The sequence below is a fragment of the Macrosteles quadrilineatus genome, unplaced genomic scaffold (assembly GCF_028750875.1).
Source record: "Macrosteles quadrilineatus isolate MER2022 unplaced genomic scaffold, UCM_ALF_1.0 Scaffold_3__2_contigs__length_128488019, whole genome shotgun sequence".
Classification (NCBI taxonomy): Eukaryota; Metazoa; Arthropoda; class Insecta; order Hemiptera; family Cicadellidae; genus Macrosteles; species Macrosteles quadrilineatus.
In genome coordinates, this window is record NW_026542596.1 from 37596016 (window position 1) to 37609089 (window position 13074).

Sequence of the window (13074 nt, forward strand, 5' to 3'; positions counted from 1 at the left end):
TAACTTACCATTGGGGTGCCATGTAGCGAGTCATCATCAGTACTACTTCTACGATCTCTTTTCTGTGTGAAACTTTGAGCTCTTACATCTTGACTTTTTCTAGAAGATACGTTTTCAGAGCTGTTGCGAGCTCTCATCAACAATTCGTCTATACTGCGTTCAAGCTCATAGTCTACCACCGGTCCTAGAGGTGGCAGTGTATTGGTTTCCTGTATTCGTATTTTTCTGGTCCATTCGCATTCTTCTTCACTGTCGGAATCTTTATTTACATTGATCACTAATCTCTGTACAACTGGCAAAGACTGTTCCACAGGTGCATGGGACTGAGAATTCGTTGGGACGACAACTTTTAATGTCTCTTTCCCATGAAGCACACTCCTTCGATCATTACTCATTCGAGTGAGTCGATATTTTGAGGTTTCACCAACGACTTTTCTTCGCTTGATAACTTCTTTCGGTTTTCCTGGAGCTAATATTTTCCTTTGAGTGTATTCCTTATTGCCTTGGTAACTACCATAAGGTTCAGTCTGAGGGTATGAATTCTGAGGGGGAGTAGTGGTTGGTGTTTTAAAGAGAGGTTTAGGAGATAATGATGTTAATGCACGGATCCTTAAAGTGTCCTCGTCCTCATCTTCATAAGGAAAACTGTAGTCATGTGTGCTATCATATTTAGATTTATGTTCAGGAGACATTCCAACTTCGTCTAGAACAATCATGTCAGAAAGATCTATATCATTGTCAGCCATGGGGGACTCATCAGAGAAGTTAAAATTTTCTTCAGCGTCAATCCCTGTGTGTTGTTGTTTTTGTAAAACGTTTCCTGAGTTATCACCATCTGTCCAATTATCTGCAGGCAAATCTGTTTTGCACAAAACAATGGGCGATGAGCTCTCGTAATCTTTAGGCGTAATCTTTTCTAGACTGGTTTCACAATGCTTTCCATATCCAGAACTAACACTAGGCCTACCCTGTTTATTTTTGGTTAAATTTGCACTACCAGCTGATTTGGTCGTAGATTTCCCTGGAGGTTTGGTAATACAAAGTAAATCTAACTCTCTATCAAGCTCAGCCTTTAATTTTATATATTCTTTCCTAACCTTCCTCCTCCTCTTTTTTTTTGGCGGGGGGACTTTCTTTGGTACATTTTTTACAACATCAACTGTGATTAAATTATTTCTCAAACTAGTTTTTATAGAATCAGACTTCTTCGAACTGTCAACTTTCATTCGATTACTGAAGTTTGGTTGATTCATATCTGATTCATTGTCAAAAGAACGATTACCAAAAAGAGAACTGGAAGCAGCAAACTCTTCTTCAACATTCAGTTGATTTGATATTTCTCCTAAAACTTCAGATTTACTATGAGAGGGGAAAGGGGGTGGGGGTGGAGGATGAAGCATTGATGTAATTGTTAAAGGAGGAGGTGATCGTAGAAGAGGAGGGGGTGGGGGAGGAGGTAAAACTGACCTCAATATTGATGGGTCAATCATCTCCGGACAGTCACCATCAACACCTGGAGGCAAGGGTTGAGGTGGTACAACTGAGCATGAATTCACTGAATGTGTCACTGAACTATCATACAGGGGTTTTAAGCCTAAATGAACAGGTGCAAACAGTTTTGGTTTTTCAACAACTGAAGTTTCAGGAAGCTCTTCAATAACATCTTCTCCAAGATCTGATTCAGCCAACTCCATATCCTCTTCACCTTGAACAGAAGTTGACGATATATTTGGTGAAAGAGGTGTTGTGTTTTCTTGGTCCAGAGCTGTGTTGCTTTCATGAACAGAAAATATGTCATCCCCAAATCCAGAAGGAGCCCTCTTCCGTTTTTTAACAACCAGTCCTTTCTTCTTGCGCTCACCGTACTTTTTCATGACAGCTGATTTCAGTGCAGCAACACGTAATTGTAAAACATCGTCATCTTCATTTAAGCCACAAGGAGCTTCTGAGGATTCTGGCTCAGCAATCTCTTCGTCAATTTGGTCTAAAGCTGTTTGAGATGTACTTTTATCATAAGAATCTGATTGAGTTTCCTCTTGCGTTGTTTTCTTTTTGGTTTGTAATGCAATCATCCTAAGCTGGGAAACATTATCTTCATCATTTTCATTATCATCAATATTATGTTGTTTGCGATTATTCTCATCTAGATTTACTTGATCTTTTCTGGGCTCAACTGGTTTGACAATTAGTTTTGAGGGAGCACCAGGAGTAATTGTTTCAATGCAGTTATCTTTAGGGATAAATGTACCTAAAGTTAATTTTGGAATTAGATACGAAGTAGATTCTTTACCAGTAGAGAATGTTTTACTATTTTTGTCATTGACGGGTTTATAACTGTATTCTGAAGATGGGCTGTATGGTTCCTGATCATCATTTGAAACACTTCCATTAGTTTCAAGTCCGGTTGCATTTGATTCACCAATAAGGACAATGTCCTGCTGCTGTTCCTTTGCCGTAGTTGTTGACATCATTATGAAATCTTCCACCAAAACTGAAAGAGAATTTTCATTGCTCAAACTATTTCTCCTTTCCCTTGCTTTATTGTCAGTCTCCTTTTGATTAACAATTTGACTTTCAGGAGAGTGATTGTTTTCTAAATTTCCAGAATTTTGATTTTCAGTTTGGTCCAACCAAATTTCTGAACTAATTTCTTCACTACTAGCGGAAGAACAATCTATACGGGTGTCACTTTCAAATTTTGAAAAATGAGCAGGTCTTTTGTTGTTGCCCACTGAAGATTGGCGGTTCAGATTGCTGGTTATGTTATTCTCACAACCACTCACTGATGATGGGCTGGAGGGGGAATATGACAGTGACATGCACAACTCTGAGGATAACGAGTCTGGAGAATCATTGGACTCAAATACTTGGCTGATGGGCGAGCCATTAGCTGTTACTTCAATACAGTCAAGGTTTTCATTAACTCCGTTTTTGTTGAGTGCCAAGTTATTACTTACATCAGTCTCTTCATTTGTAGCAGGAGTCACGTTCAATGGAGGATTCTGGTTATCATCAAGAGTGCTTGTACAACTCTTGTCTTTTTCAGGGTTACTTTGTGATAACTGTTCCATTTCTTCACCATCTGAATCTAAAGTAACTAAAGGTGGAATTTTTTTGGGAGGTATGATTACTTCAATTTCACTATCATCACTGTAATCTTTACTCTCAACATTATCGCTGATTGTAATTTCCTTCTTAATAACATTATCCATTTCTGAACTAGACTCAGTTGCATTTGGTGGCTTGGCTAAGCCTGAAGTGATCAGTTTTTGCATTAGTGAAGTATTTTCATGAGTTACGACAGTTGAACTAGGTATGGATGATAATTGAGTAGCTGAAGTAACAGTTGAGCGACTCTCACAATGATATTGATATTGAGAGTTGTCTGGTGTAGGCCTATTCTTTCCAAACCTTTTTCGTTTCCGTTTTTTAGATTTGTGACTTTCATGATTACGATTATGATCGGGATAGCTCTTATAATTAGGCCTTGACAACTGTTTTTGGTTTGTTGTTCTTGACACAAAATCATTGGAAACATTTCCTAAAACAAAGAAAATGTATTTAGAATTATTTTAAAACAAATGTAACTACAGTAAAATAGGTCTTGACAACTCTGATCTGTACTGAACCATCTCAAATGATCAAATTTAAAAATAGGATACATTAAGTTAACAATGTGCGAGTATGTGTCATGAGCAAGTGAACATACGAACCATTCAAAGTCCGAAAAGGAGTCTAGGTTGGGTTACTCAGTTTTAAACATTTCTCTAACTAACCTTAATTAGCAATGACGCAGTGTCGTGCGTGCTCCCGCTTGGGAAATATCGTACAAATAACAGGAGGGGAAATTTTTTTTGATATGAATTGGTTGAAATTAAAAAGTATCTTTGTTTGAATTATAAATCTGACATATTACTGTTATTTCTTGTGTCCTGAAATGCTTGATGATATTTTGAACAATGTTTGAAGCGTCTTGATAAAGATTATTTAGCATATGTTATAAAACTATAATGAAAATCTTTTTGAAATTATATGAAAACATTAAAAAAACCTACGAGTAAACCATAAAATTCTTTAGAAGAGTTGGTTAAGTGTCTAGCGGATGTGTGAACTACAATAATTCATTAAGCCAGTAGAATGACAATTTACTTTGTCAGGCCACTAGACCGTGTTTTTTTAAATTAAATATATAAATGCGAAAAACCTCATCGACAAGCTATTTCATCCTCAGTCCCGTTGACCGAGTAAAATTAAATACGAGAATCCTCTTCTTCGACAATTTACTCTACCGTCAGCTCACTTCGTTGTCTTAAAGGTAGGGATGGGTAGAGCGGCAGCACACCCAGCTGTGGAGGCCGCTGCAGACATACCAACTACTGTATCTTATATTGGCGGTTTTTATTCCGATGATTTTGAGTTATCACAACGCAGCGGACTAGTGACGAGTGCTAATTTTGTGTTACATGTAATTGTGTGTTTCTCAATCGATATTCTTTGATATAAAGTACAGTGAATATAAATGTGTGTAAAGTTTCTGAACTGTATGGAATATGAGAACAATGAATACGCAACTTTATACTTTATACTTTTCTTTGAAATGGCGACCGTACAAAGTAGGTATTTTAAGCCAAGTATGAATGGAGATGAGTGTATGATGAGTGGCGTGATCTTGTAGTCTTGTTAGTGACTAGCCCATACAGCTAATGGCGACTAAGGGACCTACAGTTTTATAGTGGAATCCGAACCACTTTTTTTCCTTGGTATATACAAATTGGTCTAATTATCAGGATGGTACTGCGGATAGTCGTAGTACTCACCCGTGCGGACGTTAATCCACACCAGGGAGTATCGCATCCACAGTGCATGCCTATAAATATCCAACTGAATGTAAACAAATACAAAACATATTAGGTCTATATTCATTTCCTGTAATTTTGGTTTCTAAAGGGGGGATTGTGTAGGTTTGGGGGATAATATGGGATTGGTCTCAATTTCACATTTTCTAATCATTTACGACCTTGAACAACTTGGGTGTAGGCACATGGCCGAGGCTGTAATCCTCTTAATCACGGTTGGTTGACCTGTCAGTTCTAGGTTGGTGTTGAACGCTTCCGCATCATACCGTGCATAGCCGAACTGTTCTAGGCAAATTGTTAGCTCTACCACCGTCGCTGTCAAAACGTATTGTTTATAGGTTAAATTTAAATTTAATTTAACTGTCATAACATAACCAAACTAGCTGATAATGAAAAATCAAATGAAGTTTTACTAATAAAAAATATAGTTCTGTTCATAAAATAAAATTACAAATGCCTAAATTATTTTTTTTTTAAATTTTTTAATTATAAAATTAAACTATCATAACCAAACCAAACCAACCAAACTTGTTGATAATGAAAAAATCGAATAAAGGTTTACTAATCGAAAAATAGTACTGATGATAAAATTATAAATTCTAACAAAAGCTGTACAGTTAAGAAGTAATCGCATTCTAAGCGAAATCTTTGACAAAAAGTTAACGCCTGCGGTAGGATTCAGAATTTCCCCACCACTCCTCCGGTGACCACTACCCTCAGGCCATAAATCAGGGGATTAACCCAAACAAAGATCTGGTCCGCTGTCCGTCTCCCGAACAACTTACCTAATGGTTACCAAGACCTTAATTTGCTTGAAATCACATTTTATTGGGTCGCCGGATTTCTACCCCCGGATATTTACCCCCATGAAAAAACGCCTACGTCATTTTGACGCCACGAGGGGCGGGGCTTATACACGGTCGAGAAACAGCCCGCGACTGGAAATCTACCCCCGGACATCTACCCCCGGACATCTACCCCCAGACATCTACCCCCGGACATCTACCCCCGGAAATCTATCCCCCGTGGTCAGCTCTGCCATGTATCGGCCAATATTCATTGTTGTAATTGATTTTATTAATTGCTTTATGTAAATCAACGGCTCTTCGGTTAGTCATTACCCTCTAATATCTAGTATTAAGCATGTGATATGTCATTGTCTTGTTTAACATTATCTATCTTCCTAATGAAATAAGCTGTAACAGCCTACTGTAACCAGAACTACTTCACTGATATTTATGATTGAGGTGTAATTTTAAATCTTAAGATCCAACTTAACGCAAAATGGTATTTAAAACTATATGTTGATAAAGGGCTTCAAAAGTGTGACCCTTAAGCATTTGATTCATTTCCAGACAGTGATTTAAATTGTTGACCAACTTTCACATACAGTAACATCTAACAGCGCATGCATGAGCGCGGATCGGAAGTGTTTATCACAAAAGATTGACCAATAAGATTTTAATACTATTTAAAGGTTCTTCCAAAAGAAGAGAAACCAGTTAAAATTGCAATAATAACTCTTATGACGTACGGTATGGGAACTATTTTATTGATTGAATGGTCAACCTTATTTTGTATCTAACGCAATAGTCATTATTGCTTTTACACTTATTACTCATCAAAAAAGCTAAAGAGCTAAATGCTCAAAATTTTTATTTCTTCAATCTATTTATCGCAGTTATATGAATTAGCATAAGCCTTGAAAGTAACCGTCAATGTCGACGGGTTTCACCTAATTCTGTTCTGTATACTACCTTAAAATGCCTCATTTTAACATTTTACTGGCAGGAAACCTGCTTATTCACTTCCTATATGGTATTCTTATGAATGAATCTTTTGAACACTTATTTATGGACAAGTTTTGTTTTAAGACAGGATTTTCCAATAAGACTTTATACATTCTCTGAATATGCGAATGTGCTGCAATGGGGGTATTTAGGCGTACCGTTGATATATATTAAAATATATTAGGCTATGCTTAAAAAATTGAATGTGGCTATTATTTTGAATTTTAATAATTGTCTTATTTTAGGTCTTTAAGAGAAAATACTTTACAATCCTTTCTTAGTACGCATCTAAAATCTTAGAAACTTATTTGTTTTACTACTAGGTGATATGAAAAATTTACCATTATACACCTGACTTTTATTGATCCTCTTTCTCAATTTAACAGTTTACAACTGAATTGTCTTATTTTTTTTAGGTATTTAAGAGAAAATACTTTAAATCCTTTCTTAGTACGCATCTAAAGATCTAAAATCTTAGAAACTAACTTTTTACTACTAGGTGATATGAAAAATTTACCATTATACACCTGACTTTTATTGATCCTCTTTCTCAATTTAACAGTTTACAACTGAGTTTTGGTTTACTAAACAATTATCACTACTAGGCCTGCCCTACATTGAATAAACCGGAAGTTCACCACAGTTTATTCACTTTATCCTTTAAGAAATGTCTGTAAAAAACAATGGTTCAGTACGATGTAACACTTGACCATGTGAAAAGTGCGCAATAATATATTATCTTCATAACTTTTTCATTTCCTGTTTACAGTTGCAGGCGATCTATTCATGTTTTCACAACCTGACTTAAAAATTGATCTGATGAGTACTACTCACATTTCACTTTTAAACTGTTACTGTATAGTGTAAAAGTTGGTCAACCATTGGAAGCACCTTCTAAAAATAAATGAAAGGCTTAGTGGTCAACCTTTTGAAGCCCTAATCGAAATATCCTTTTAATTACCATTTTGTGCTGCGCTAGATCTTAAGCTTTTAAAAGAGACCGTAAAAATCAGTGAAGTAGATCGGGTTGAAAAGGACTGTTACAACTTATTGAATTATAAATATGGACAATGTTAAAACAGACATCGACATATCGCATGTCTACTACTGGATATAAGAAGGTAAAGCAATTTATAAAATCAATTACAACAATGAATATTGCCCGATACCACAGAAAACGTACTACTATAACCCAGAATGCCAAACGCATGGTAAAAAGCATTAAGCGTTTTGAGAGAGCTTTGCCTGTCAAGCCGTAGGCAGCGCCACCAGCGTTGCCATGCACCAGCATAGCAACGCTGGTGGCGCTGCCTACGGATTGGCAGGCAAAGCTCTCTCAACACGCTTAATGCTTTTTACCATGCGTTTGGCATTCTGGGTTAGAGTAGTACGTTTTCTGTGCCGATACGCGGCAGGGCTGACCACGGGGGGGTAGATTTCCGGGGGTTGATGTCCGGGGGTAGATGTCCGGGGGTAGATTTCCAGTCGCGGGCTGTTTTTTGAACGTGTATAAGCCCCGCCCCTCGTGACGTCAAAATGACGTAGGCATTTTTTCATGGGGGTAAATATCCGGGGGTAGAAATCCGCTACCCCATTTTATTCTGCGCACGCTTATTCTCCATAAAGTTATTATGGGGGATATTTTTAATCAATGGAGTGGGGTTAAATTAGGAAATGAGAATTTTAAAAATCTTTAAGAATTTGGGCTTATAAGACCAACACCCATACCAAATTTCAAAATACTAGCTCTAATATAGGTGGGTAAGTGGCTATATACCCAAATTCCAAGGACACAACTATCAAAATGGTTTTTTGAGCGGGTTGGAGTGAAGAAAGGCGTTATGGCACAAAATGACAAATGTACACTATAAAAAGTTGTATACAAAACATTAGTTTACTTCAATATAATCATACGTTTGTCGACTCTTAAACTGAAAGGAACCTCAAAAAATCGAGATTTTTATTTCAACTAAAATCAACCCCCCCCTTTCGAGGGTTGATTAGAGTGAGTATAAACTCCCAATTAAGCTAAGAATTAATTTTAGACAAAAGTTAAAAGAAATATAAAGTCAAACATGCCAAAAACGTTTTTTTTTTAACTTACTCCAAAGCAGGGGCATATTTCCGAATAGGCGCGCCTAGGGCGGCAAAGTTTTGAAAGATAATAAATTATCAAAAAGGAAGTGTTAATCTAAAAAAAAAATACTTAACGTTGACAAATTAATTTTTAGAACTGCAAAAATGATATTTTTAATACTTTGATTGATTATAAAATGATTTCAGAACACATTTAAGTCAAAGTCGATAATATATTATATGGCTTTGCCTTCTTTTCCGTGCTGCCCTGTCGGTCTGGCGGACACGTCGTGGCTCGCGGGCTGCTGGCCGCTGCACACGCATAGTGTAGGCCTACCTCCTCTTGCTTTTGTTCGTTACTACGCAGTAGCAGCGCGTATGACTTTAAAAAAAAATTTACTCTCGGCTGTGCGCCCTCTAGGACCTTGCGCCCATAGGCCCGGGCCTACCGGGCCTATTGGGAAATCCGGCCCTGTGGACGACGGCTGGTTTCTACCCATAGATGCGACGGCTAGTCACATTAAAATAGACTGAAATATTTGCGTTGGTGTTCCAATGTTATCAAAACGCTTATATCTTTGTAACAGTCTATTTGAAGGCACTGAATTCTCTGCAGTGGTCTATAGGGATGTCTGACGCACAACTGCGTCGCTTGGTCTATGGATATGATGACTGGTGACGTCATATGATAGTTGGAAAAACTGTTCTTTACTTTTCTCCATCTGTTTGTATGTATGCTGCATTATCCCATGTGTAGCTTTTACATTTGTTCAATTAGGTAATAATAATAATAATAATAATAAATCTTTATTTCTCCTTAAGTAATACAATAAAATTACAACGATCTAAGAAGCAAATTATTTATAACTTACAATGTAATCAAAACTTAATGTTAATTAATTAAAAAAAAAAACAGTTTGCTTTAACTTGCAAAGAAATATACACACCCAAAAAGAAGATTAAAACTTAACTGTGTGTGGGCGGGAGTCTCAACTAATACTTATAAACTGTTTTAATTATGAACTGTTCTTGAAAAATCGATTTTTTTAACTTACTTTCACCTAAAAACATAAACAGATATTAACCGCGACGCTCGGTAGCGAACGTGTTAAAATTAGTTCTTTAAAAAATGAAAAGGTATTAAATTAAGGTACAAAATGATCTGCAGTAACCTAGAAAATGAAAATCACACAGTACTAGGTTGGCTGCTAACCATTGGTAAGCTGGACGAGTCGTCTTGCAGAATGTCAACAAAAGCAACTAGTGGAATTTCTGCTCGGGAATTAATATCACCGTCAATAGATTGCGCGAGAGCCCTTCGTCACTTTTCAGCCCCCAGGAAGACGCTTAATCGTTCCTGAGATACAACATTGATACCGTGGTATGCGTGAACATGTCCTCTATCAAGTGTAGGTATATAGTTACTAACCAAAGAGATAATTACGACTGTTCAAAAACATTAAGTGTTTTACTGCAAAACAATATACACTGACATTGAACTAAAAATCTAAAGGAAAGGCCAAGGAGATTTGTATTTTTCGACGATGCACCGCACGAATTGATGCGTTATTACACCATCCCGTAATTATAGTTGCAACGTTCCACGATCCCAATGACTTAATGCAATAACGGTCGTCAGATAACAGATGTTATGTATCATGAGTTTTATATTGATTGAAGCTTATTGTGGACATTTTATAGATTGATCATCCAAATTAAAAAGTTTTGTAGACTAAATTGAGGATAAGTGGATGTCTAACAAAAACGAGTTGACTTTACTACTTAATTAATCGTAGTAAGACTGAAAATATTTGTAGGCTTATAAGCTCTAGCCTATTTTTTACCTCTTGAACAAATCAAACACCTTGAGCAAGATCGGTCCCCTGGTACTTGTGTTTTAATCAAACATTGTCACATTTTACATTACTACAACATAAACAAATGACATAAAACTTGTCAGATAATGAACATCAACTAAAGACAATGTTTTGACACTTGAGATGATATATCAATCACCAAACAAACATTTCCCCTTCCCACCCATCAGTGCTTGGGGTGTTGATAATGGCCGTCACTACCCTTCTTCAGGCCCACTGCATTCCAAAGCAACTGGACTTTGACTTTCTCTTTCCCCACCCCCGCGTTGTTTGTCTACAAGGGCACTGACCTCTCACGGCCGCACGCAACCCTCACTGATCACGTGAATTAAATAACCAGTATTTGAGATGCTTCCGCATAATTGGGAAAGTTAGTTGAAAGTTCTAACTAGTTAGAAGTTATTAGTTAGTCCCGTAAAAAGTAACTGATAGAAGTTATTAGTTAGTTAATTTAAAAACAAACGAATAAAATAGAAGTTAGCCAAAAAAACTAATGAATAGTGCTATTCCATAGAATTTCTATTTGTTATTCCCAAGTATGCTCTATATAGTATAGGTACTGTATATCTAGTATACTCAAATAACGGTAATTATTCCGACGTAGGCCTAGTGACTAGTAGCAAAAGTTAATTTTTTCCCCCATAATGACCTAAATTTCATGCTGAATCCGGAAATTATAGGGATGCACTGTGGATGCGATGCTACCTGGTGTGGATTAATGTTCGCACAGTGAGTACTACGACTATTCCCAGTACTATCCTAATAATTGGACCAATTTGTTAATTAGGCTAATGTGGAAAAAATGTGGTTCGGATTCCACAATAAACTGTAGGTCCCTTAGTTGCCATTAGCTGTATGGGCTATTAATTAACAGCTGTGTCTAAGGAACATGTCGGCCTTAGTCCAAGACTACAAGATAGCGCCACTCATCCTACACTCATATTTGGGTTAAAATACGCACATAGTGGCGTCCCTTGAATGACGTTTTTATTTTTCGGAAAAGACCGGAAATTACCCAAAAAAGGGAAAAACAGCCTATAAAAAAAAAAAAACAACAAATAGGCTAAAATTAACTAACTTAATGAAACATATCAATTCCAATAATCTTCACTAAGTTACCGACCGGATGACATTATTAAAATGAATTGCATCTCTCTCTCTTCCTCCCCCCCCCCCAACCGCGAGCTCAAGAGTTACAGTTCAATGCCCACAACCTCTCCTCTCCCCCCCCCCCCCTAAACACAGGACGCTCTCAAGTACACACACACATGCACTAGTTATTGGCAACTTCACAGAAGTGGTATTAACTTAGAAGCCTAAACTTAGCCTACTAAGCCTAGCTTTAACATTAGGCCCTAGGCCTAGGCTATTGTTCGATAATCCAATCAAGCTAGGCCTAGGCCTAGATCAGTTTTGCCGAAACATGCAATAGGCCAAGCCTACCGTCTTAGTTGTTGAAACTTAATGTTAAATGGTGTATTAGCACAAAAACACTCACCATCTCTGATAGATCCACGCCTATTTCTAAACCTGTTATTGTACTGTCTTTCAGAAGTTGGATTTACCAGACAGACCCTAAATGTTTTACGGCAAAAACTATCCTCGCTGCAATTGTGTAGCCTCTTCAAATCTTGGGGTGAAGAAATAGAATTTGATTGGGAGATATTGTGATAACGATAAAAAGGCCTATCTTGTAGGACACGAAATCTATCACGGCTGCAAGGTTGAGGTTGACACTCTTTGTCTTCATCAGATGAAACATCTGAAATTAATATTTCACCTTCTTCAATGTCCATTATGTTTAGCGTTCAGCAGATTTAAAATTTCACATATACGTGGATAAAATGGATTGAAATTTAGAATGAAATTATAAATAATACAAATTATTTCCATTAAACCAAATAAGAAAAATTGTGAAACGAAATAACAGGACAACTCGATCAACTCAACCCACAGCCACCACTCTCAACTCAACTCAACCACTCAAGAAGACTCAACCTCAACCTCAACGTTGCTTTGAGCTTTGATTTTGATTTGATTGTGTGGTGGTTCTTCTTCTTGCTTTTGGCTCCTTTGCTTGGCTTAATGCTAAATGGCTATGTAGATTCAGTTTCAGTAGTACCATTGAATATAAATCTTTAAGGATCTAGCTTAGTCCGTTAAAGTGTCCTCTATCTGTTGGCATCATCGGTAATATTACTCGCATTTATCAGGCGCGCGCACTAGTTATTGCCAAGTTATTGCCAGGTTCACACAAGTATTGTTCTTGAGTTTTGATAACCAGAAAAAAGACCCTGAATCAGTGTTGTATATAGCTGGGACACTTAATGATCGTCACCAATTACCAATAGCTTACAAACAAGGTTTCCACTAGTTGACGGCGTTTCAATGGTGATTGTGTAAAGTGTAAAGTAAAAAAATCACAACTGCAGTGGGTGATTGTAACAGAGGTTTACGGATGGTGCTAACCCCGCT

The 13074-nt window shown here is 37.1% G+C and overlaps 1 protein-coding gene across 4 annotated transcripts in view; it reads right to left on the bottom strand.

Moving 5' to 3' along the window:
- Positions 1–12544, bottom strand: part of LOC128988355 (uncharacterized) — a 45471-nt gene extending 32927 nt beyond the window's left edge. For all 4 annotated transcript variants that reach the window (XR_008490366.1, XR_008490365.1, XR_008490364.1 and 1 more), the window contains exons 1-2: positions 12098–12544; positions 9–3541 (exon numbers count right to left, since the gene is read on the bottom strand). Coding sequence is in view for 1 of the 4 variants with exons in the window: in XM_054409579.1 (XP_054265554.1) it covers positions 9–3541; positions 12098–12395 (3831 nt within the window). In the remaining 3 variants the exon portion in view is untranslated. The remainder of the gene's footprint in view (positions 1–8; positions 3542–12097) is intronic.
- Between the last annotated feature and the right edge of the window lie 530 nt (positions 12545–13074).